This window comes from Gastrolobium bilobum, unplaced genomic scaffold (assembly GCF_033153095.1).
Source record: "Gastrolobium bilobum isolate Gb01-03AN ecotype WA unplaced genomic scaffold, APGP_CSIRO_Gbil_v1 utg44919, whole genome shotgun sequence".
NCBI lineage: Eukaryota > Viridiplantae > Streptophyta > Magnoliopsida > Fabales > Fabaceae > Gastrolobium > Gastrolobium bilobum.
This window is the reverse complement of record NW_026898442.1, coordinates 19278-46465: the sequence shown is the minus strand read 5'-3', so window position 1 is coordinate 46465 and position 27188 is coordinate 19278. Positions and strand designations below refer to the sequence as shown.

Here is a 27188-nt window from a genome sequence, read left to right as displayed (position 1 = left end):
TAATAACATGTTTCCACCCAAACTAATAGCAATGCCATCTAACTCAAATACATTAATCTCAACAGTGTCATGGGGCAATAAGATATTAGACAATATATTAGTTCAAGTTGCTCCAAGACCAATCCTGCATTGTACGGTCTTCTAAGCCAAGTAAGTCATCACACATGCTAAAACTTAATGAGTCATGCCACAACTTCTTATCACAAGTCATACGGTAGGTACTTCACATGCTAAGTTAAAGTAGCCACACAATGAGGCAGGGAACACATTAAAATTACAACATCCTTGGGAAATGTTGCAAGGTGAATTTGTAATCTAACTAAATTACATAACAATGTCCAAAACTAAATTCGTATTCGATAAACAAAAACAAAAAAAGTTTTCATAGCATGTGGCTGTCTGATTCAAAATAATCGAATTGTAGATTTTAAAGTAGAAACATGCCGTGTTCAAACTAATGCATTAATTTATAAGAGAAACAACAGACAATAATTGAGGACCTTCAACTGACATTATTAACTTGTTGAGCTGCCTTTGAGCTGATTCTTTTCAAACGAACTCTATATTTCTACAGCAATTGCAAAAACAAATAAAGTTCTATGAATTAAAAACTTTGGTTTTATGAAGTTAAAGCAGAAAGAAAAATAAAAAAATACGACCAGATAAATTATCGGTATTACTGAACAAGATGAATCGCCACCTCAAAATAGACGCAGTCAAAACAAGAGAAAGAAACATTTAGTAGTTTTTTTCACTGCTGTTAGTTGCTTACCTCCCTTTTATTCTCTTTTATGAGTGTTTCTGATGTTTTGATTTATATATTTTGGCGGCAATAATAACCATTTTATTCTCTTAACTCTTAAGAAATCTTTTTATTTCCTTTTTCTTCATAATTACCATAAATATCTCATACAAGTATTGTCATTTGTCACCCTTTTTATTTCCGTCCCTCTTCTCGATCTTATTTTGCACTCATCGTCCAAAATTCTTAATAAATTTTATGTTTAATTTAGCTACTAATAAAATTTATTATATATATATATATTATATATATATGGATCCAAATAAGTCTGAATTAATTTGAATATAGTTTGACTAATTAATTTGATTAATGTAATAAAAATCCCGTCATTCACTCTAAAATTAATATAATCATAATAATATTTAGTAGGGGACATTGATCATAATGCTCTTTTTTTAAAATAATATAATATACCTGAATGCCACAGTCAAAAAAAAGTTCCAAACTGCCACGACATCATAGTCGCTGAGGTAGTCAGCTACTATGAGCGGGACACGTGTCACTTTCCCAGTGGCTGGAAACCAAAGTAGCTGACTACCTCAGCGACTTTAGGTTGCATGTCTAGTCGCTGGGGAAGTGACATGTGTCTCGTACATAGTGGCTGACTACCTCAGCGACTATGGTGTCGTGGCAATTTGGAAAAAAATTTAATTCCATAACATTCAAGTATATTATATTTAATAATAGGGCAGTACGGTCAATGTCCCATTTATTAGCCTCAAGTAATGGAAATAAGTAGTAATACAGATGTTAGATTGCTCAGTTTCTTTTCTCATGTTTGTCAAGGATTAAAAAGTGGCTTTACTAACTGTGAACATCTTTTAAGAAGAGTAACCGAAGAAACTAATAATATTAATAAACATTGGTACTCAATATGCATTACTTATTCAACATAATTTTTTTTTAAGTTTACCAGGCTTAAATGATCTTGTACAAATTTGGGATTATTGGAAAAACAAAGGAAACTTTGGCGAATTTTCTGTAGAATTGACAGATTTTAGGCAAACTTCGGGAGAGCATATCTCTCTCCATAGAGGTCCAATAGGGACGTGCCATACGCCATTTTGAAGGTTGAGATGTTCTCTACCTTGTGTCAAAATTTGGGAAAAATCTGGGTTGTTCTTCGACCTGGAAAAATTGGAGGAACGCAGACTGCTCATGTGCCCACTGCATCTATGGCAGTCCTGGTCCAGTTTTGGGAAATTAATTTCTGCTTCTTTTCTCAGTCAAATTAAGCGTATGATATATCAAATCGAAGATTGAGGTGTCTAGTTTATGGTGTAAAAATTTTAGAGCAATTGAATGAGTGTATTAAGTGCAGTAATTCGTGGAGTGAAAGAAGTTTAGAGCTGTTTTGAGGTTGGTTGGCTATTTTGCTTTTCCGACTTCAAACGACGATAACCGGAGCAAATGAGCTCCGAATTGAGCGTGCGATAGCTTGTTGAAAAGGGAACTAAGTAAGAAAAAGATATAATCTGAGAAGAAGGTTTGGTTGCGAGCGGTGTGTTCGCAGAAAATTTAGGAGTGAACCATGTTCGAATAGGTGAAAACGTAAAGTTTGGAAATTGGCTAAGTGCGTTTATGGGAACCGCTTAGTAACTTATAATAAGTATATTGTGATGTAAAAATAGATAAAATAAATATTCCGCAAGAGTTAACAGTTATTGTCACAACTTTTAATTATTACGCGTTTTATTGTTTTAAATGCTCGCGTAATAATCGAAAAAATTTATTCGTATTTTTATAAATGAATTGTTGTGATTGTAACTACGCTTAATATCATAATTAATGTTAACAATACCGGTACCTAACGGGCTGTTACACTTGGAGGTAGAGGGAAGACGGAGAAACACTCGGTTCATGTTCGTGAGCTGCGGAGACGGATCAACATCAAGTCTGCACTGGGGATATTGAAGATTCACCAATCACCTATGGAGTTTGGGGGAGCTTTTATATTGTCTTTCATTCTTGATATTGTTATGTCTGGCTAGTTCTTTATGTAGTTAGGGTTAAATGGAATTTGATCGCTTTATTATTCGTTGAACAATTCGTATGTTAATTTTCCTTTATATCATGAATGAAATTATCTGTTTTTAATGCTTTATATAGGCTTGAATCTTATATAATGATCATAGGTAAATGCATGACAATAAGAATGTCGGTGTGTGATCCTTATCTGATAATATCATCGTACGCTTTATGATTCTTGGGATAGACATAGAGTTTGCGTAATCTTTAAGATTCTTGAACTTAATGCTCACGTTCTTGGGGAACCGGGGAACTAGGGTTCTTCCAAGATCGTGAAGGTTTAGGGTAACAAGGGATTGAGACCTAATTACATGCGAAAGAATTGATTAGATTGATACTAAGGACGATTAACATTAAGAAGGAATTCAACCGCAATAAAGAGATTAAAGGAAATCGAACCCCTAGCTACGTTCTTTTAAATCAGTAAATTCAATCTTTAATTTCTTGCCTTTAATTCTTGCGATTAATTAGTTTCGTCTTTTAAATTTCAAATTCAAATTCTGTTCTAAATACAATTTCAATTGTCCAACTAAGTTTGCGATAGTGAATTAGTGCTTGAGTATAATCCTCGTGGGAACGATCTCTTATTCAATCATTATATTACTTGTACGATCGGTGCACTTGCAGTGAGTAGCAACACTTAACTATGAAATTCTTCCATTTCGGAATACCGAAAAATAGATGCATCTTGTTAGTATAGGTAGTACCAATTAATTCTTATAAGTTATCCCCAACTATGCAGTTGGCGCGATCACTCCCCGCCCTCGTCAGCGCTCGAGATGTTACATGCCCACTAGCTTCCGCCTGGTTTGCCCTAGAACCACACCGTACTGGAAGAGAGGCCATGCTCTGATACCACTTGTAACGCCCTGCCCACATACTGGAAGAGAGGCTCTGTTTTGATACCACTTGTAACGCCCGACCGCTTCAAGAATCAATGACTAACACGAGACTTTTCAGTGTGTTTTTTCCTCGCTCGCACACTTCCTGGGAAGTTTTTCCAGGAGGTCACCCATCCTAATATTGTTGCAAGCCAAACACGCTTAACTATGTAGTTCTTCCGTTCTAGGCTACCGAAAAGTAGATGCATCTTGTTAGTATAGGTAGTACCAATTAATTCTTATAAGTTATCCCCAACTATGCAATCTCATACCTGCATAGTCTTTGAAATCTCTCTTTCGGGGGTCGATTCGATTCATTCATGTAACCCCCGCTGGAAGCCTGCGAGGAGCCGCTCCTTGTATGTACCCTTTCGCACCAGCAATCACTCTCCGCCCTCGTCAGCGCATGTGATGTTACAATGTGGAACGAAATGGTGGCAAGTATGAGGATAATCTTTCCTCCCTAAATATTAATTTTCTGAAATTATTACCACAAACGTCTTCATCGAGCGTTTCTAAAACATTTCAACCCCAATAAAAGTAGTAGTTCAAGTTTGCTTCAAGCGCACAATATCCACGTTGTCACCAAACTTGATCGAGCCCCTCTCAACATTTTATGTTTTATGTTTAGGATTCATTAATAAAAAATTATAAATTAAATAACAAAAAATGCATACTTATAAAAATTATAGACCTTTAATGATTCAATTTATAATTTTTATTATTTAATTTATACATAAAATAGTATTAAGCTGCTCCATTTCTTTAACAAGAATACTAAAAATAATTTAATAATAAGGTATCCAATTTTTTGTTGCACGTCACTTTTTTTTTTTGAAATATTCCAATCGATTCATTGTTTCGCAACTAATTCGATTCGGGGCTGGTCCAGGATTAAGGCTTTACACTACAAAAAAACAGGCATTTAGCGGCGGTTCATTTTTGGTATACGCGACGGTTACAACCGCCCCTAATTGCAAAAATGCATTTAGCGACGATTGTAACCGTCACGTATACTAAAATGAACCGCCGCAAAATGTCTATTTTTTTGTAGTGTTAAACCCCTTCCAAAGATGGTACTGGAGAGATTCGAACACATGCTCTCACCCTCACCTGCTTAGCTCCCATGCACCAACTGAGCTACCACCATTTGATATTTTTCACGTCACTTTAACATTTATATGCACACAATGAACTCCTCGAAAACAGAGAAAGAAAAAGGACACATATGAATCTCTCATTTTTTAAAATCTCTGACTTTGTTCTACCTCTGTCTTTTTTATAATGGTTCAAGCAAGTTTCGCAAGAAAATTAAATCTGTGCAAAAATCCAAAAATATAGTAAAGAAGAAATGTCTAAACTTTTTTTGTGTATAGTTAATGCAACAAAAATATTAAATAAAGTATATATTTGATGTCAGATTGAAAAAGATGAAATTATGTTACATGTGACACGGGGGCAACAGCACCCAATGCCCCAAAAAACATTTAAATAAAGTACAGGTACATTTTTTAACAAAAAAATACTAATGGTATCTCCACATATGCCTCGTATCTAGGGGTGGCAATTTATGACACGACCCGTCAACCCAACCCGGACCCAACACAAAATTTTTGTGTTCGGGTCAACCCATTTAATAAATGGGTCGTGTTCGGGTTGAAGAAAAATAACACGAAAAAATTCGTGTCGGGTTACAGGTCAACCCGTGAACCCGCTGACCCGCAAATTTATAAGGTTATTATGGTCATTTTATCTCATGCTATAAAACATAAATGTTAGGGTTCTCTCTTTTCACTTTTCACTTTTCGCGGCGCAACACACAACTTCTTTTCTCTCTCACTTCGCCTCCCCTAAAAAAAAAAACACTCTCCGCTACTGTTCTCTTTCTCTGCTGCCGATCTCTCCACCTCAACCACCGCTACTGATCTCTCTCTGTTGCCGGTCTCTGTCTGCAAATCGTCTTCCACCTCAACCACCGCTACTGATCTGCCGATCTCTGTCTGCAGACCGTCTTCCACCTCAACCACAGGTACGAATAAATCTCTTTGCTTCATTTTTCTTCCATCTAGAAACAAAACCCACCGTGTGTAATACGACACCCACAACATATATAAATATATAATATAGACACAAAGTCACTGATTTTATATATATGCTTTATTGAATACGACACCCACCATGTGCACATATAATATAGACACAAAGCCACATTTTGTTACCCAGGTTCCACCGGTTTCATTTTTTAATTTTTTTTTAAAAAAATAAAAATAAAATAACATATCACACAGTATACACAGTAACCACCAAGTATGGAGAGCAAGATAATAATTTCATTTTTTTTATATTATGTATGTCACTACTAATTCATTTTTTTTAAAAAAAAATAAATTTGAAACTGATTTTGATTATAATATGTATGTCACTGCCATTTCATTTTTTTTGTAGAGCATTCAGCAGTAGCTTTGGAGGAGTTGACAGAAGATATCATGGAATAGAAGAGTCAACATTCAATAGCTGATCATGATCCTCAAAATAGTTACTCAGTTGGTCAATGACTTTAATATTTCAATTAGTTCCATGATTGTGGATTTGTGATCTTAATGTGTATTTTGGTGGAAGAAGTTGCTGTAAGAATGAGAATGTTGCATTTAATTATGTTTTCATATTGGATTGATGAAGTTAAATGTAATTTATTTTGATTTGAATTAGATCAAACAGATTTAATATGATTTGAATTAATATCATTTTGTGTTTACTCGGGTCGGTGTTGGGTCGGGTCGTGTCGTGTAAAAACAGGTTGTGCTTAAATTCGGGTTGTATCGTGTCAACCCGTTTAATTAGCAGTTCGTGTTCGAGTTAAGTTTTATAACACGAATTGTTAATCGTGTCGTGTTCGGGTTGAGCTTATTTGTGTTCGTGTCAGACCCAGGTTGACCCGAACCCGACCCATGAACACGAATTGCCACCCCTACTCGTATCTCTCACATTAGGAAGGATGTGGCAAAACAAAATTGTATGTACATATAAAAAAAAGCGTAAATACCCTTTTTCGTCCCTGGCAATTTTCTCGAAGCACATTTTAGTCCCGAAAAATAAAAAAGGCTCATTTTAGTCCCTAATATTTGAAAAAAAGGGCCACGTTTGTCCTTCCGTTAGTTGGCATCTGACGGCCCAACTAACGGAGCACACGTGGACCGTTACTTTGCTGAGTCACCGTTAAGTATGCCAGCGTGGAAGTAATACGACGCCGTTTTGCACATGCCTTATGTCTTGTTGGAGTTTTGGACAGTTGAAGGTCCTAGTTGGTCCCTGACAAATTTATCGAGGCCCTATTTGGTCCTTAACACTAAAAAACCACCATTGCAGCAAACCTTTCAAACCACCATTGCAGCAAACCACCAACAATATCATCATCTAGGAACAGCACTTTGTCGAGCTTTGAAAAGATCTCAGGCAGGTAGAAGCGGAGGTGGTTCAAGATAGATAGATACTTTGGATTCTGAAACTTCAGGTTTGAATCAGAAGTTGGTCGATGAGCCTTGAAGTAATAATCTATCATAGATGGGGAACCCAAACTGCTTAAGAACAGGACTGTAACTTGAATTCAACCATGTAAAATCTTCAATGTTCTGAACTTGAATGGTTGCCTTGCCCGGTGGATTCACCAAAAACCACATCCTCATTGCAACATAATTGAGCCTATCCGTAACAATGTGGAAAACATGTTTTGAGGCATCCTGCAATTTCATTAAACTAATATTATTTGTGGGCAAGTGATGTAAATGCTAATAGGAAATAAAAGTAGCGTTGGTGTCAATGATATTGAAACTTATAGTTGCCTCTTTTTTTAGTTTTAATTCTTCACTAACTCAGGCCAAAATGAAACAGAAACAAGTTTTTTTATTAGTCAAAGTAGATAACGAGCAGTTACATCCCAACACAGCCATACCAAGTTCTCTTTGATGTTACTTAATTATCATGGCAGCGAAACAAATGTCAACATAATTCTCAACGTGAAAATAATTTACCTTGGCATTGGAAGCAGTAGAATTCACAACCACAACTGTTGCCAATATGTTGTCTGAGAATATTGCATAATGATATAGTTTAGGGTCTTCTAACTTCTCTTGATTGGGGAACTCTTGCTGAGAAGAATTCAATTTATAATACTCAGTTATAAGGCGCAATGGAAGACAATGAAGACCTTTGGGCAGTGTTTTTGTTGTCAATTGAGTTAAGAACAAAGTCTGCTTCTTGTGCGCACGAAGTTGGTCCTCCGTTGAGTGGAGCATAGCCCGAAGCTTCTTCACAACAACAGCACAGTCATCTTGAATCTGTTTTCCTTTCATCAATGTTTGCTCCATTGCCTTCATTCTCTCATTTGCACTGACATTAGTACAAATATAGATTCAGAGTGAACAAATTGCACCTCAGTATAGAAATTGAGCTACTCATTATGTATGTGTATATATATATATATATATATATATATATATATATATATATATATATATATATATGCAGTAGCAACAGAAACTTAAGCGAAGTACAAACTTGGGAATCATGACATAACAAGAAAACATGAAGACAGATATAACAACATTCTATTGCCTTCATTCTCTCATTTGCACTGACATTAGTACAAATATAGATTAGAGTAAATACCCTTTTTAGTCCCTGACAATATCCACGAAGCCCTTTTGAGTCCCTAGCAATAAAAAAGGGACAAATTGGTCCCTGAAATAACAAAAAAGAGGCCACATTCATCCTTCTGTTAACTCCCACCTAACGGCCCAACTAACGGTGCACAGTTGGCATATTAGTTTGCTGACGCGGCTTGGATGTGGAACACCGTGGAAGACGAGACGACGACGTTTTAGTCCCTGTCAAAACCACGAGGGCCATTTTGGTCCCTGTCAAAATGCACGAGGACGTTTTTAGTCCCTGACAAAAAGCACGGGGCCCTCATTGGTCCCTAACCAGAGAAAAATAAGCACATGACTTCATTGCTTTTCTATTCAGTCCAATTTTGCAAAACAGAAGTGCATTACATCAGAAACAGGAGTGCAATCTAATTTTGCAAAACAGGAACATGACATTAAATTGGATTTGTATGCAGTCCAATTTGTTAAACCAGAAGACATGGATGTACAAGAACTACAACTACGTATATTAGTTAAAAAACATCAAAAATGGTAAACTTAAACATTCATCAACCCTGGGAAATATAATAGCTGGAAAATAATTTGCATATCATTATATTTGAAGACATGGATGTACAGTAGTGCATTACAAAATAAAGCCAACTATCAGGAATTAAAAGAAAGGCCTCTAATAAAATATGGCCAGAATTTACAAAAAAAACATTGACATAATAAGGCCTCCAAATACATAATGGCCAGAATTTCCAAAAAACGTCAGTCACATAATAATAAACCCTTCTCAGTTGGCTCATGCACTACTCCCAGGTCATATACAACAGCAGGTCATTTTCTTGAGGCAGGCCTTGGTGGCCTAAAACCAGGTGTGCTCATGAAGGCCAATAATCTGCTTCGTGTGCCTCTGGTTGCTGCATTCATTGTTTCATTACTCAACAACTCATTTGCCTGTTGCGGATTTGATGGAGGTGGGCTGCTTCCTCTCAATTTGCCTTCACGTGGCTGAGAACTACCAACTGCTGCAGTCCAGTCAACTGCCATGCATTGCAATTATCAACAATCATTTACTTGGCTTCTTCTATGATTTTTCTCTGTATTTAAATATCAACAATCCTGCAATTATCTTTTATAGAAAAATAAATAGTATAATTGTAATGCTACACTACTGAAGATATTGTTCGTAAATCGCATCACACTATGTCTTATACAGACTAAGAGAATTAAAGCAATTCATAGTATTCTAGGGATTGTAAAAGCTGTTTGCAAGAGCCAAGAATCCCTTTTAACAGAGTGGGAAGCTTAATTAGCATTGACAAATAAATGAATAATCGTTAATAAGGTCGAAACTTCAGTTAAAAACACAAACTTCATTGAAATAAAATGCCAAGAAAAAGTATTTTACTTTGTGATGAAATTTAGTTTAATTAGTTTGTGATGAACAAATGGATTGCACTCCTGTTTCGGATGTAATGCACTTTTGTTTTGCAAAATTGGACTGCATAGAAAAGCAATAAAGTCATGTGCCTATTTTTCTCTGGTTAGGGACAAATAAGGGCCCCGTGCTTCTTGTCAGGGACTAAAAACGTCCTCGTGCATTTTGACATGGACCAAAATGGCCCTCATGGTTTTGACAAGGACCAAAACGTCGTCGTCTCGTCCTCCACGGTGTCCCACATCCAAGTCGCGTCAGCAAACTAACGTGCCAACTGTGCACCGTTAGTTGGACCGTTATGTGGGAGTTAACGGAAGGATGAACGTTATAACACCTCGCAATTCTAAATTAAGTATTAAAATATTAAACGAGGATTTAAGTGAAGGATTAGTGAAAATCCTGAAGATTAGGCCAAAATACAAAGAAAGGGCAAAACGGTAATTAGCCAACACGCAACCCTAGGCAGATAAAAATTTAGTTGAAGACCTCAAATGACAAAAATAATGCCGGAAACGGACTCAGGACGAAAAATTGATTGGATAGGCAAATTTGAGAAAAATTGATAAATAGTGATTTTTCTGGTGTAAAATACTGCGGTATAATTGTACCGATAAGCGTGAAAATTTTATCAGTTTTTTTAGGAAACAAAAATATGACATGAACGAGAAAAATACGTAGGTCATGAAATTGTGGTTGAAATTGATGATTGGATTAAAGTTAAATCGCGTGTGGGACCCGCCCCACTCAAATTCACTTAAATCACCTCACTTTCCCTCAAACCCACGGTTTAAAATTTTATACAGCCCCTCCATCACCTTTTGCATCCAAAATTTCATTTCACCATAAATCACTCATTTCTCCATTAAATCCATCGATTCTTGGCTTGAAATTTGTTGGAAATCACCTTCCAAACACATTGGTGGTATCCATTAGTCTTGAAGCTCTCTCATTTGGGAGAAAACTGACTGGACAGTCACGAAAATTGGGAGAAAGTGGAGTTTTGTGGTGGTTAGTTCAAGCTTTCTTTGGGGATTAATTGGTGGAGCCTTGGTGACTTGTTTGTGGGTAAGTTTCAACACTTTTGATGGTTTAATTGTAGATTATATTTATGAACCCTAAACCTTGAATTGTTGATGTATGATGTTAGAGAGCTCAATTGGGAAAAGTTTGCACATGAAAGTGTCTTAGAATAATGTGTATTAGTGATAAATGCAATGAAAATTTTAGGTGAAAAATATGAATTTTTAACTTAGGATATTTTTGAGGTGTCATGACTTGGATTTTGGAAAATGTGTTAAGATGTTATTGGTGAGTTGTTGGATGATTATATGTTGATATAATGGTGTTGTATGAGGTGTGGAATGATTAAAATTGAGTGAGAATTCTTTGGAAATTCCAAGTGTGCAATTCGGCCATATAGAGAGCTTTAGGGAGTTGAGGTTGTTTGTGTTGATTGGATGATATATCAAGTGTTGAATGATATTAAAATGGGTTTTGTGGTGGTTGGAAAGTGGTAGAATCAATGAAAAATAATAAATTGTGTTTAGGGTCATCAAGGAACCTAGAGTGAATTATTTAGCAAAATGGTGCTTAAAAGACGTAAAACAGAAAAACGGCACTTGAATTACCCTCTTGGCAACCTAAGGATGTTTAATAAAATGAGAAAGAAAATTTAGAAAAATAAATTTGAATTTTTGCCTTGTTTGGCCAAACCTTCATGAGGAAGGGGAGGATTTTGTGGTTTTCGCGTTTTGTTGGAAATTGACGTATACTGATGGTTGTACATGGTTGTATAGGTTGCCGTACGTCGATCTGAATCCCGAATTGTGAATCGGTTGATTGCCCTTGGTCCTGGACCAAGTGGATTGAGGTAAGTGATTGGATTATGCATGTATAATTGAGGATTGGCATGCGTTTTGTGAACTTTGAGTAATTGGGAACGTCCTATGTGTAGGCGTTCTGTTGAGTAACAAACTTGGAACCTAAGCTGCTGTGGAGCTAAGTGGAAGAACATTTGAGGTAACCTCTTGGTACTGGGGCTTGTTCCCCTTTTCTCTTCCACTATACCCGTTGAGGGTAATGGTAGGAAGTGTATATGAGTAGTGTAGAACAGCATGAGCATGCATGTAGCATTTATGAGGGTACTTATGTACCGAGTCTCTGGCCAGTAGACAGTGTAGCCTTCGGGCAGTGCGGACTTCCACTGGATAGTACTCTGAGAGGGAGTTCCAGTTGACCTAGGGTCGTGGTGTGTCATCCGGGTAGGAGCACACTAGGAAGTCTAGGGTGTATATGGATGGAAGGGGTACCTTGGTTGTGGTTCTTGAAACACGCCTTGGATTAGACCCGTACTTATATGCCGAGGACGTTGCGTGGTATTGGTAGCTACCATTCCAGGTCGTCGTATTTTATATCTCGATATTCCCTAGTTTCTCTAAATCTCTTGCTATATCCCGTTTTGAAAGTGGTTGTTTTTATATTAATTATATGCATCGAAGTGAGCCATTGGACGGAGTTTTCTCCGGAACCTCTGGGTTACTGAGATATATCCGTATATCTCACCTCGTCTTGAGGAATTTATTTCAAGAGCTAGCAGTGGCGTTGGAGTGATGGGCAATAAGCCCATAGGATGACTAGTGGGAGCATCTTTATCATTTTGCATTTTGTTGGCCTTGTGGCTTAGGCTAGACTTAGGGCATGAACATCCCATATGTATGTAGGATGAGTTTCATGTCATATTTGTTCATGTCGTTTTTTCTAAGTCTCTTTGTTTATGTCATTTGAGTTTTATGTTTCAAGTTGTAAATTAAAGCATGAAATTGTAAGTTGTAATTTAAAGTTTAAAGTTGTAAGTTGTAATTTTTAAATGTACAAGAGATACATGATATACTATGATGGAAGGGCTTTAAGCCTATTTTAGGTTTATGATTAATTGTATGTGGAAATTGCATGAAAATGGACTTGATGATTGAAACAAGTTAAGAAATATAAAGTTAGTTATACTGTGTAATAAATATAAACTGAATTGGGTTGTAAGTGCTCGAAAGCATTGTCGGTCCTTGTGTGTGCCACCCATTGGATTATTAGATACATTGAGGTACTAGAGAGCTTATGCAAATTTGGGGATTTTAAGAAAAACAAAGGAAACTCTGACGAATTTTCAGTAGAATTGACAGATTTTAGGCGAACTTCGGGAGAGCATATCTCCCTCCACAGAGGTCCGCTAGGGACGTGCCATACGCCATTTTAAATCTTGAGATGTCCCCTACATTGAGTTAAAATATGAGAAAATTCTTGGTTTACGCAGACCTGTAGGAGTCGTTGAACACAGACTGTCCAGAACCCCCTTATGCAGGGGCTGTTTCTGGCAGTTTTCGGGAAATTATTTCCTGCTTCGTTTCTCAGTCAAATTAAGCGTATGATATATAAAATTGAAGGTTGAGATGTCTAGTTTGTAGCATACAAATTTGAGAACAATTGGATGATTGGATTTGCTGCAGAAATTCGTGGAGTGAGAGAGGTTTTGAGCTATTTTGGGTTGGTTGGCGGTTTTGCTTATCCAACTTCAAACGGCGATAACCGGAGCAAACGAGCTCCAATTAAAGCGTGTGATAGGTTTTTAGAAAGGGAATTAAGTAAGAAAAAAATATAAGCTGAGAGGAAAGTCTGGTTTTAAGCGGTGTGTTCGCAGAAAAAATAATTAGTGAACCGTGTTCGGAAAGGTAAAAACGTAAAGTTGAGAAATTGGCTAAGTGGGTTTATGGGAACCCCTTAGTAACTTATAATAAGTAAAGTAAGATATAAAAAATATTTTAAATAAGTATTCCGCAAGATTTTACAGTTACGGTCACAACTTTTTATTATTACGCTTTTTATAGTTTTAAATGCTCGCGTAATAATCGGAAAAAGTTTATTCGCATTTTTATAAATGAATTGTTTGATTGTAACTTTGCTTAATATCATAATTAATGTTAACAATACTGGTGTACAACGGGCTGTTACATTTTATGGTATCAGAGCAGTTTTGTTAGGGAACTCTGATAAGGTTTAGCTGTGTTATGTGCTACATAGTTTTATGTAGATTCTTATCGATTACTGCATATGTGATTCCTTAGTGTGTGTCTGATCAACCCATTCCTTTGTGTTACATGTGTGGTCATCGTAAGAAGCCTGCGCGGCAACCCTGGAGCACCGAATGGAAGTCATTGGCCTGATGTTGTGGCTGCAGTGTGGACTGCTCCATGGACAAGAGATGGCAGTAAGTAAAATATGAATATTAGAGGACTTAAGGAAAACAGGCTTAAATATTTTGTCTGACCTTTTTGGTGGAAATTACAAAGTTGTATCATAAGTAAAAATTGTAAACAAACCTATGATATGTACAGTATTAGCACAGGCGAAATTGTAGTATTGTGGATAATAAATATATATTTGAGAGGAGTTTATAGTATGAAGATGGTATTGGGAAATTTCTACGTATTGGTGTAGTGTAGTACAATAATTATGTACAGGTGGACTCGGGGAATGGACTTCATTAAGGTGAGTGACTTAGAACCTGATGGATTATAAAAAAAAATGTGAACATGTATGCTTAGGTATGAGTTTGAATATTTTATGTTTGATTAGAAGTTATAAGTCCCTGATAGATAGTGTACACTTGAATAAATTAGGATGGTTAATGTAGAGAAATTAATGGAATATTTGATGTCTAATCATAAGGAATTGGATCACTTGAAATTATTATGCTGGTGAAGTGTTAATTGAAGATATATTGAAATATGGGATTTAAATCCATAAGGAGGTAGTGTTGATTAAACATAGGCGAGATGAATTAATTATGTATTATATGTATAAGGAAGAAGTTGAGAGAATCACCATGGATGGCATTGAACAAGGTTCATTGATTAAACTAGCTTGACAGATATGCCATGAAGGAAACAAATGTGATTATATGTGTGCGTTAATGTGTGGAATACTCCTTGGAAATGGCTACTTTGTAGAGGTTCAGGTGTTATGAAGCATAAGAGGATTGATCCATATGGAGGTCTCTTGGAAATCTCAAAGAATGAATATCGTAATTTAAAATGGCCTAATTACTAGTGGATGTTGTAATGCATTGTGAATAATACCTAATGGCCTGATGGCCAGTATACCTACTATGATGAATAAACGGATGATAATCCAGTGATGGCCTAAGTGCCAGTATACATATATATGTATGTACACCTTGTGATGGCCTGAGCGCCTAATTATTCGTGTTGAGGTAAATTATTAAATTTTTGGTAAAAGGACATTGAGGTCAAATGAAATCCCCGATGATGGGAAGTATATGAAGAGATTGTATGATTAGTGAAAGAGCTAATGTAAAATTCAATGTGAGATTGTATGATTAGTGAAAGAGCTAATGTACAATTTAATGTGAGATTGTACGATTAATGTATGAGCTAATGTGCAATAGTACTTAGAATAGCATGATTAGTGTAAGAGCTAATATGCTATTGAGTTTGAAAATGGCATTATTAGTGAAAGAGCTAATGTGCTATTGAGTTGAATTTGCATGATTAGTGTAAGAGCTAATGTGCTATTGAGTTTGTAAAGAACCTTGGGATACACCACCCCAAAAGCTAGCTCAAAGGGTGGGAGTGCCCAAGGTCTTATAAACTCCACATTTGTTTCACATACAACCAATGTTGGACTATACATCTCAACACGCCCCTCACACGAGAGCCCATTGGGCTTGAAGAGTGGACAATGCAACAGGCCCAGCCTACCTGTGCTAAGAAACGCCACAAGAGAAAGTGGGGGGCGGCGAGGCTGTGATACCATATAAAGAACCTTGGGTACACCACCCCAAAAGCTAGCTCAAAGGGTGGGAGTGCCCAAGGTCTTATTAACTCCACATTTGTTGCACATACAACCAATATGGGACTATACATCTCAACAGAGTTGAATTTGCATGATTAGTGTAAGAGCTAATGTGCTATTGAGTTTGAAATTGCATGGTTAGTGGAAGAGCTGATGTGCAATAGAAATCGAAATTTGCATGATTAGTGGAAGAGCTAATGTGCAATAGAAATAGAAATTTACATGGTTAGTGGAAAGGAACATACCCAGGAAGTCATAATGAATTATGCATATGTGAAATATGTTTAGTATACCACTATTCCTATAATAAGGATAGCCTCATGTGTTTATACAAAACACATCTTGCCGTTAGACACAGATATATTATGATGGTTATCTCTGTGCGGCTTATGTGCCCGGAGTGTATGGCTATCTCCGTGCGGATTATGTTCCCAGAGACTATTATTATCTTATATGAGTAATATGAGACGAGGAAGTATCCTGCATCGATGGGACTGCTAGTGTAGTTGAGGTGTTTTATATAAATGCACAGATAAGAAACAATTGGTGATGCTCCTAGCACAAGGGCAACTGTGGTAGATTACCTATTACTGCGTGAATCATAAGAGCATATTCTCTGATCGGTGGGTCATTTACATCTGGGGCCCTTAGGACAGCAAGAGCTGGGGATATTTTACCCACCGTATTGAGAGGATTGTGTCGTGTGAAGAACGCAACACAGGATATCAGATAACTTTATGTGAACAGAAATATATCGAGTGTAATATAATATATGAGACGTCATGAGAAGGTAGTTTGAGGTGTGAGTTCCGAGCACTAGGACATGTGGGTACGTGTACACTGAGTGTGGTGATATGAATTTTGGGTTCCAAGGAAAGTGTGAAGATTGTCGGGAATTATTGCCTTATGATACAGAATAGCAACGTGTTAATATTGATGAATTGAGTGAATGTTGTATTAGAAGGGATTAAATGAGGAATAAATATGTAGTTAAGATGGTGGCCTGATGGCCTTTCATAAGGAGTTAGTTGTGATGGAATTAGGTGGAAATGTTAATAAAGACCAATGACTTAAATTTTAGTGATTTAAGAAGGGTTGATAACTCAATGGAGTGATTTGGAGCACGGTCAGCGATACATGCTAAGTGAGAGAGATATATCTTTGGGAGATACACGGTATTGATAAAAAATTTTGAAATTTGTTTAAGGCTGAAAGTAGTGCCAGGTGATAGAACGATTGTGTTTAGAGATTATCAATACGGGGAGACTTATATGTGAGGATGATGATATAGTATTTTTAGTGGGAAATCCATGACAAAAATTTCAATAATGAGGAAATGGTGGTATAAATGAATGAAAAATATGTTGAATCTATAATAGTGTTATAGAATGATGAGTAGGAAGGGTTAATTGCTAAAAATATTAGGGAGTAGGCCTTTGATACGGAAGGCATTGATGGAAGTTGAATTTAGGCTATGAGAGGGCTAAGTTTATGGAGTTTAAATGGTTAAGCGATAAACAGATTAACAGGGAGTGTAAATTATAAATGTGATGTTGTAGGTGAAGATATTCATGAACGGAATTATGGTAGAAGACTAGAAAATGACTGACAGGGAGTATGAGCTGTTGTGAGGATTGTTAATGTAACACCTCGTATATACCCGGAATATTAACATTACATCGTATTAAGCGGTGCTTAATTAAAAATGTGGAATATTCTTTTTCTTTTCAATTATGACGTCATTATCAATTACCAACTTGATTACTTAATCAATTTCATAAAATAACGCCTGTATGTAAATTGCAATAAGACATCTACTGAAATACCTCAATATATAGATAAAGTGTGTATCTAAATCACGGCATTACATCAAGTAATCCGGACAATATCCTGATACATTATTACAACTCCAAAAGACTCAAGACAAAACAAGACATAATAATACTATGTGTCATGGACAATCCCCATGCTCACCAAATAGACATAGTAAACAACAATCTCAACATAGAACTCCAACATCATAACTGAAGCTATAAGCATAAAAGCAGCATGCAAATCCAGCATCCAATCATGGCAGCATAATATAACAGCAATCTAACTCAGCTCCGGCCTCCTGCCGCCTGAGGTCTCAACATTACCTGACCCTGAAATAAGCATTCCCCAAACGTGGGGTGAGATCTCTAAACTAGAAATCTCAGTAAGACAAGGGGTCCTCAAGGATCTTCCACCCCAAGCTCACTTACATGTGCAATATAAGTTCAAAAAGCATTTATATCATTATCAGTTCCAAAACTATGTAGTGCAACAGATATCTATGGCATGTGTGTAATCACTATCTACTGGCCAGAGAAATGTAGGAATACGTTTATTCCCTACATGTAGTACAAGGAACATCGCTTGCACCTCACCCACAGCCTCACCCTTTTGTATGTTCTACATACTCAGGCTTACCGTATAGGTGGAACACCTCCATGCATACCAACAAGGCACTAACATACAATAGCTCAACAGCATTTCCAAAACATCAAAAGCATGTAACACAGCATGCATATACCATATCCCCATGGGACATGGTGGAACCACAACATGGCTAAACCGAGGACACGAAAGCTTACCTCTAAGCTAGCTATCCAATGCCACAAGCTCAAAGTCCAATCACAACAGATCACAATCTGATATGGACCAAACATAAATCAATAACATGTACCACATGCATACAAATTAAAGACAACGCCTTTTCATTATGTTTTAATGTCTTAAAGCTTCTAACAAAGCCACAAGCCCTTAATCCCATGATTCTGGCTTATTCCATTAAATACATAAGTTCAACTTTATCAATCTAGGGTCTACAAACCCCCAATAGCCTACTGTACGCACCGTACAGCTACTGTTCTGCGAAATCCCAGAATATCCGGATATTCCTCGGGACCATATCCGGATATGCAATATCCGGATGTCTCACTGTCCATATCCAGATATGCAATATCCGGATATACAGATTCACATATCCGGATATCCAATATCCAGATATCCCAAAACCCCATATTCGGATATCACATATCCGGATATCATATCCGGATATCCAATATCCGGATATTCCACGGCCAGATATCCGGATATTTCACGACAGAATGCAGTTTCTGCATTTTCGTGAAGATATCCTTTAAAGGTTCCCTTTTTACCGATTTTATACACTTAATCATGCATTTCTAGGTGTGTTAAGTCTTACCCAACAACAAGTTATCATCTTTTAACCTTAACATGCATCAAGCTTCCATTTTTAAGCCTTAAAACTCAAGATAAAGGTTGGTGATCATACCACAGCTCAAAAACAGCAAAGGGAGATGCTCTTGGAGCTCAACACAACCCCTCAAGTCTGACTCAAGGTAGATGCACGAAAATGAACAAGAAGGTAGGTCTTTCACTCAACAAGAAGGCATCTTGGAGCATCAAAATGTCAAAAAAAGGTCACACCCCTCAAGAACAAAAAACACAGCTCTCTCACACCTCTCACAGCAGCTGGACACTCACCAAAAGGCTCTCCTTTCACTCAACAATGATGCTCTCAAGTGTTTACAAGAAGAAAAGAGAAGGATCAATGCTCAAAAGTCCCAACTTGGCTCAAGAGAAGGTGAAGGAGGCCAATGGAACAGTGCTCAAGCAGCTGGTCAGCCTCTTCTCACGCAGGAATTCTAGTATCTAGGGCAATGTGCCCTTAGTAAGTGTATTTATAGCCAAAACTCACTTAAGCACACAGTATTAACTTTAATTGCTACGCTTAGCATTTTAATCTGAAACTTTGGATTCTGAAACTACACATTTTTCTAAGAATTATCATATTTTTCTTATAATTTTCTGAGCAACTTTCCGGTACGCGCTTTTCAAAGCCAGTACCGGTTTCTAGCACCAGTTCTCATTATTTGGACTTGAAACTCGTTTTACAAGTCCTACATATTATTCTAGTAATTATCATGCACTTACATTAATTTTCTGGGATACTTTTTCGATACACATTTATACTGACTAGCAGAACCGGTATCTGCACTTTTCTTCCGAAAAATGACTTTCAGCATTCTTAATCACTTATTATGATTATTAAGCCTCATAAATAATTATTAGGGTCAATTATGGAATCATTTCCTATTTTTGCATAATTAATTAATTAACGGTACAGGTTCTTACATACACCCCACATTTTTAGGATTTTGACCTCAAAATCAGAAGCATACCTGGTCGAAACTCGAGGTACTGCTGGAGAAGCTTGTCCTCACGCTCCCAAGGAACCTAGAGCGAATTATTTAGCAAAACGGTGCTTAAAAGACGTAAAACAGAAAAACGGCACTTGAATTACCCTCTTGGCAACCTAAGGATGTTTAATAAAATGAGAAAGAAAATTTAGAAAAATAAATTTGAATTTTTGCCTTGTTTGGACGAACCTTCAAGAGGAAGTGGAGGATTTTGTGGTTTTCGCGTTTTGATGGAAATTGACGCATACTGATGGCTGTACATGGTTGTATAGGTTGCCGTACGTCGATCTGAATCCCTAACTGTGAATCGGTTGATTGCCCTTGGTCCTGGACCAAGTGGATTGAGGTAAGTGATTGGATTATGCATTTGTAATTGAGGATTGGCATGCGTTTTGTGAACTTTGAGTAATTGGGAGCGTCCTATGTGTAGGCTTTCTGTTGAGTAACAAACTTGGAACCTAAGCTGCTGTGGAGCTAAGTGGAAGAACATTTGAGGTAACCTCTTGGTACTGGGGCTTGTTCCCCTTTTCTGTTCCACCATACCCGTTGAGGGTAATGGTAGGAAGTGTATATGAGTAGTGTAGAACAGCATGAGCATGCATGTAGCATTTATGAGGGTACTTATGTACCGAGTCTCTGGCCAGTAGACAGTGTAGCCTTCGGGCAGTGCGAACTTCCACTGGATAGGTCTCTGAGAGGGAGATCCAGTTAACCTAGGGCCGTGGTGTGTCATCCGGGTAGGAGCACACTAGGAAGTCTCGGGTGTATATGGATGGAAGGGGTACCTTGGTTGTGGTTCTTGGAACACGCCTAGGATTAGACCCGTAGGCTTATATGTCGAGGACGTTGCGTGGTATTGGTAGCTACCATTCCAGCTCGTCGTATTTTATATCCCGATATTCCCCAGTTTCTCTAAATCCCTTGCTATATCCCGTTTTGAAAGTGGTTTTTTTTATATTACTTATATGCATCGAAGTGAGCCATTGGGCGGAGTTTTCTCCGGAACCTCTGGGTTACTGAGATATATCTGTATATCTCACCCCGTCTTGGGGAATTTATTTCAGGAGCTAGTAGTGGCGTTGGAGTGGTGGGCAAGAAGCCCGTAGGATGACTACTGGGAGCATCTTTATCATTTTTCATTTTGTTGGCCTTGTGGCCTAGGCTAGACTTAGGGCATGAACATCCCATATGTATGTAGGATGAGTTTCATGTAATATTTGTTCATGTCGTTTTGCCTATGTCTAGTTGTTTATGTCATTTGAGTTTTATGTTTCAAGTTGTAAATTAAAGCATGAAATTGTAAGTTGTAATTTAAAGTTTAAAGTTGTAAGTTGTAATTTGTAAATGTACAAGAGATGCATGATATACTATGATGGAAGGGCTTTAGGCCTATTTTAGGTTTATCATTAATTGTATGTGGAAATTGCATGAAAATGGACTTGATGATTGAAACAAGTTAAGAATTATAAAGTGAGTTATACTGTGTAATAAATATAAACTGAGTTGGGTTGTAAGTGCCCCAAGGCATTGTCGGTCCTTGTGTGTGCCACCCATTGGATTATTAGGTACATTGAGGTACTAGAGAGCTTAGGCAAATTTGGGGATTTTAAGAAAAACAAAGGAAACTCTGGCGAATTTTCGGTAGAATTGGCAGATTTTAGGCGAACTTCGGGAGAGCATATCTCTCTCCACAGAGGTCCGATAGGGACGTGCCATACGCCATTTTAAAGCTTGAGGTGTCCCCTACATGGCTTTTAAATATGAGAAAATTCTGGGTTTACGCAGCCCTGTAGGAGTCGTTGAACACAGACTGTCCAGAACCCCCTTATGCAGGGGCTGTTTCTGGCAGTTTTTGGGAAATTAATTCCCGCTTCGTTTCTCAGTAAAATTAAGCTATGATATATCAAATTAAAGGTTGAGATGTCTAGTTTGTAGCGTACAAATTTGAGAACAATTGGATGAGTGGATTTGCTTCAGAAATTCGTGGAGTGAGAGAGGTTTTGAGTTGTTTTGGGTTGGTTGGCGGTTTTGCTTATCCAACTTCAAACGGCGATAACCGGAGCAAACGAGCTCCGATTAAAGCGTGTGATAGCTTTTTAGAAAGGGAATTAAGTAAGAAAAATATAACCTGAGAGGAAAGTCTGGTTTTAAGCGGTGTGTTCGCAGAAAAATAATTAGTGAACCATGTTCGGAAAGGTAAAAACGTAAAGTTGAGAAATTGGCTAAGTGGGTTTATGGGAACCCCTTAGTAACTTATAATAAGTAAAGTAAGACATAAAAATAGTTTAAATAAGTATTCCACAAGAGTTTACAGTTACGGTCACAACTTTTTATTATTACGCTTTTTATAGTTTTAAATTCTCGTGTAATAATCGGAAAAGGTTTATTCGCATTTTTATAAATGAATTGTTGTGATTGTAACTGCGCTTAATATCATAATTAATGTTAACAATACCGGTGTACAACGGGCTGTTACAAACGTGGCCTCTTTTTTGTTATTTCAGGGACCAATTTGTCCCTTTTTTATTGCTAGGGACTGAAAAGGGCTTCGTGGATATTGCCAGGGACTAAAAAGGGTATTTACTCAAAAAAAAAAAGATATGCAATCAAATGTAAAAGCTATTACATATGAGGTGATGTGTGTGGGGATCTAGTATTATTCTCTTTTAAATAAATCATTTATAAAAGAGAAACAACACTTAAAAAAAATAGAATGTATTGGATTTGTTTTGAGTCCATGCTAGTAAAGTATTATCACATTACCAATGAAGTATCTATCCACAATTAATGTAGGGCTTAACACCTCTCATAGGAGAAAGGTTGACAATTTCAAGCAGAAAGAAAATTTTGTAGAGCCCACAAAATTTTGAAAATTAAAACATGGAATTCGAGTTGAGACAATAGGAGAAGTGTATTTCTCATTAATGTAATGCAAGTTGAAGTAAACAGTAAAAAGTAGAATCAAGAACAACACTAACACAATTGTCACACAAAACTTTTATCTGAATTCCCCTCGAATCTTTTATTATCACCAAACAATAATAATTGGTACACAATAAGTTAACAAATTCACATACATCCTCAAATAGATGGAAATTCAGAAAAAAAAAAAAAATAAGGAGGAAAGTCACCTAAAAATGTCTAAAAGTGAGAATCCTTACTACAATTCCTTAAACCTCCAAATCACAAAGTGTTAGAATATTCTAGTGTAATAAAGTCTCATATTGGTCGGTAACAGGCTAAGCGAAGTATATATAAGTGAAGGGGCCCATTTGATATGGTTGGACTAACTTAGCTTAAGCGAAGTATATATAAGTGAAGGGGCCCATTTGATATGGTTGGACTAACTTAGCTTATTGGTGGTGATCCCCTGCCACGGGCTCTCCCTTGGACCTGCCTGACAATTGGTATCATAGCTGGGTTGGGCTCGAGTTAGCCAGATGATTGACTATAGGCGAAATTGAGTACTTTGGACCTGGATATGGTACTTAGTTGAGGGGAAGCATACCAATGTTGAGTTTCACACTTAAGAAGGAGATTGTTGAAATATTCAAATGCAATGAGTCTCGTATTAGTTGGTAATAGGCTAATGAAGTGGATATAAGTGGATGGACCCATGAATTTAATAAGATTGGTATAACCTTAGTCCATTAATAATAGTCCTTTACCATGAACTCCCCTGACACAAAGTAACTCTTAGATGTTGAGTAATATATATGAAGAACACTCACCTAAAATTTAAGATTATTCCGATAAGATCTCACCCTTGGATTGGTAAGAGAATATCAAAGATACAATATATTTTATCTCTTCTCACTATTTCTCTCTCCTCGGTTTCTTTCTCTCTCACACACACAATGTAAGACCTTCACTTGATGTGGTTTTTCTCTCTTGCAAAATTGCACCTTTGTCTCTCCCGCAAGGTGTTGCTCTCCTCTTTCTCTCATTGGGTTCTGTATTGTTTTTTTCAAAGGGGTAGGGTGCAACATTACAGGTGGGCAATGGGCCCATGAAATGAAAAATAGGGTCCAGACCCAATAGAACTATCTTTAAACGTTCATATTATTCATATAACAATGCCAAAATATAAGTTCTTAGCAGTGACAGATGAAGTCTTTTTGAAAAAAAGAAATTGGACAAAATGAAAGAGAAAAGAAAATCATAAATAGAGTTATCTATGTTGAATGAACATTATATATCCTATCCTAATATTCCCTAATCCTCATTGAGATAATCTACCTTGATACACTGGTGTGGATAATACCAACCAATTGAGGATAATTCAGAAGTAATTGAATCTTCCACAAATGGGAACTTGCTAATCAGTTGAGCCTCCATTGAGTATATGCAGCACATGTTGGATAGAGTGTCAAGACAATACACGCAGTTGCTTTGACCTCCCCACCTACCTGGTTTCCTCATTGCAGAACCCCATGCTCTCCCAAAGAAGAAAGCTTGATCACCCAACTCATCCACCTTAACCCACTCCATTGCTTCAAAGTCCATCTTGTAAATATTCAAATGTTCCTCAGGAACAAAATCAACCATTAAAAGTTGATCATTTGAAACAACCAACTTAAGATAAAAGTAATTCACATTAGGGGTATTTCTCACTCTGAGCCAATTAAACACTACACTTGTGGAGTCTGTTGTTTTTATCCTCAATTCCCCTAATTCAGCATTTTTTGTAACAACATAAACATGACCCTTAAAAATTGCTATGTCCACCCATTCTTGCCTGAGAAATAGCCAAGTAAACCAACGACTATTCTTAAAATGAAAGACCTGCAACTCACGCATAGTATTGGAGATGGCTAGGATGACATAACTTTTAGGGGACGAAGTTGATGCCACAATGATTTTGTCATGAAGAGATTTGCCTATAAGGCTAAAATGTGGTGCATGACATTTCAGTTGATGTCCAGTGAAAGGATTTATAAGCAAAATTTCACGATATATGTCTTCTAAGATCAAGAATCCTGCTGAACACCCAACAAAGAATTTGCTAACTATGTTAGGCAACATAACCTTTTTTGTCTTGCCATTAGCAATGTCATGCAAATAGCATTCTCGTTTGTCTTGTGATGATGATATAAGAACTACCATTGGTGCTTGGGATTCCAAGAAATCTTCCCTTGATCTATCATAGATTTCCAACCAGCTCTTACAAACAGCACCAAATCCACAAAAGCCTGCCACATCTTGACGTTTAGCAATTAGCTCCAATAGGTCGGTTGTAAGTTCTGGTAACTCTTTTTGATTATCATTGTTTTCGTTGAGTTTCCTTCTCCTATTCAGGGCTTTTGAGGGTTTTGGTTTTGTACCTGGATAAATAAACGAACAATGATCATATTCATCCATATGGCGAACCCAGAAAAAAGAAGAAGTTATGTCTGTACAATTAGGGTGAGGGTGCTGCCCCCAAGATTTTTTTTTAAAGAAAATTTTAAATGTATTAAAAAAATATAAACAAGAAAAGAAAAGATTTTACGATTTTTTTTAATAAAAATGATTTCATCAAAATTCCAAAAAAATTTACGATTTTACGATTTTTTATGATTTCTTTTACGTTAGGATTTTACGATTTTTTATCCTCCTTCCGGTTTTAGGTAAGATCTTGATTTTAACTATCATGGTTGGACCTATGTTACTTTTTTTCTTTTCAATCTTCCTAAATCTTTTTTTTTACTTGACCTAAATCACCCACCCCTTTTAAAAAAAAATTCTCAAACTTTTAATAAAAATGATTTCATCAAAATTCCAAACTGTACCTGGATAAATAAACGAACAATGATCATATTCATCCATATGGCGAACCCAGAAAAAAGAAGAAGTTATGTCTGTACAAGTAGGGTGAGGGTGCTGGAAAATTTTAAATGTATTAAAAAAATATAAACAAGAAAAGAAAAGATTTTACGATGATTTTACGATTTTTTATGATTTCCCAAGATTTTTTTTAAAGAAAATTTTAAATGTATTAAAAAAATATAAACAAGAAAAGAAAAGATTTTACGATTTTTTTTAATAAAAATGATTTCATCAAAATTCCAAAAAAATTTACGATTTTACGATTTTATGATTTTTTATGATTTCTTTTACGTTAGTATTTTACGATTTTTTATCCTCCTTCCGGTTTTAGGTAAGATCTTGATTTTAACTATCATGGTTGGACCTATGTTACTTTTTTTCTTTTCAATCTTCCTAAATCTTTTTTTTTTACTTGACCTAAATCACCCACCCCTTTTAAAAAAAAATTCTCAAACTTTTAATAAAAATGATTTCATCAAAATTCCAAACTGTACCTGGATAAATAAACGAACAATGATCATATTCATCCATATGGCGAACCCAGAAAAAAGAAGAAGTTATGTCTGTACAAGTAGGGTGAGGGTGCTGTACCTGGATAAATAAATGAACAATGATCATCTTCATCCATATATATATATATATATATATATATATATATATATATATATATATTATAATATATATATATATATATATATATATATATATATATATATATATATATATATATATATATATATATATATAGGGATAAGATCAACTTACACCGGTGTAAGAATAATAAATCTTACACCAAATCTTAACCATTGATTTTTTACATCTGATGGTTAAGATTTATTAGGTCTCACTCTTTAATTAATTTTTTAATTCCCAATAAATCTCAACCGTTAAATGCATGAAAATCAATGATTAAGATTTTATGTAAAATTTAATATTCTTACACTGGTGTAAGATGATCATGCCCCATATATATATATATATAAATATATATATATATATATATATATATATATATATATATATATATATATATATATATATATATGACACCAGTGTCAAATTTGAAATTTGATACCTCATCTGAGAGCTGTTAGATAAAAAAATATCAACGGCTCTAATTTGTAAGCATGTGACACCATTGATATTTTTTGATCTAACGGCTCTCAGATGAGGTGTCAAATTTCAAATTTGACACCGGTCTATATATATATATATATATATATATATATATATATATATATATATATTTCACCACTTCTCACACACTCAAGACTCATCAACAAGCAGCTATACATATCTGGCAAAATTAAGATTTTTATTTTTAATATTTATTTATATAATTTATATTTTGTTATTTCTTTCCTTTTCTAGAGTAAAAGTTTTGGAATATCTATTTTCAATATCAAAGATTTGGTAATGCAAAACTTCACATTATTGCAGAGATTGGAATCATATGACTTCATGAAA

At 36.1% G+C, this 27188-nt stretch overlaps 1 protein-coding gene and 1 pseudogene across 1 annotated transcript; both read right to left on the bottom strand.

The window, feature by feature from the left end:
* Positions 1 to 502: 502 nt before the first annotated feature.
* LOC133316336 (probable galacturonosyltransferase 4) lies at positions 503 to 9410 on the bottom strand (annotated as a pseudogene).
* Positions 9411 to 24128: 14718 nt separating this feature from the next.
* LOC133316335 (uncharacterized) lies at positions 24129 to 25274 on the bottom strand. Its single transcript, XM_061518070.1, has one exon. The coding sequence runs from the start codon at positions 25272 to 25274 to the stop codon at positions 24129 to 24131; it is 1146 nt and encodes a 381-aa protein (XP_061374054.1).
* Positions 25275 to 27188: the final 1914 nt, after the last annotated feature.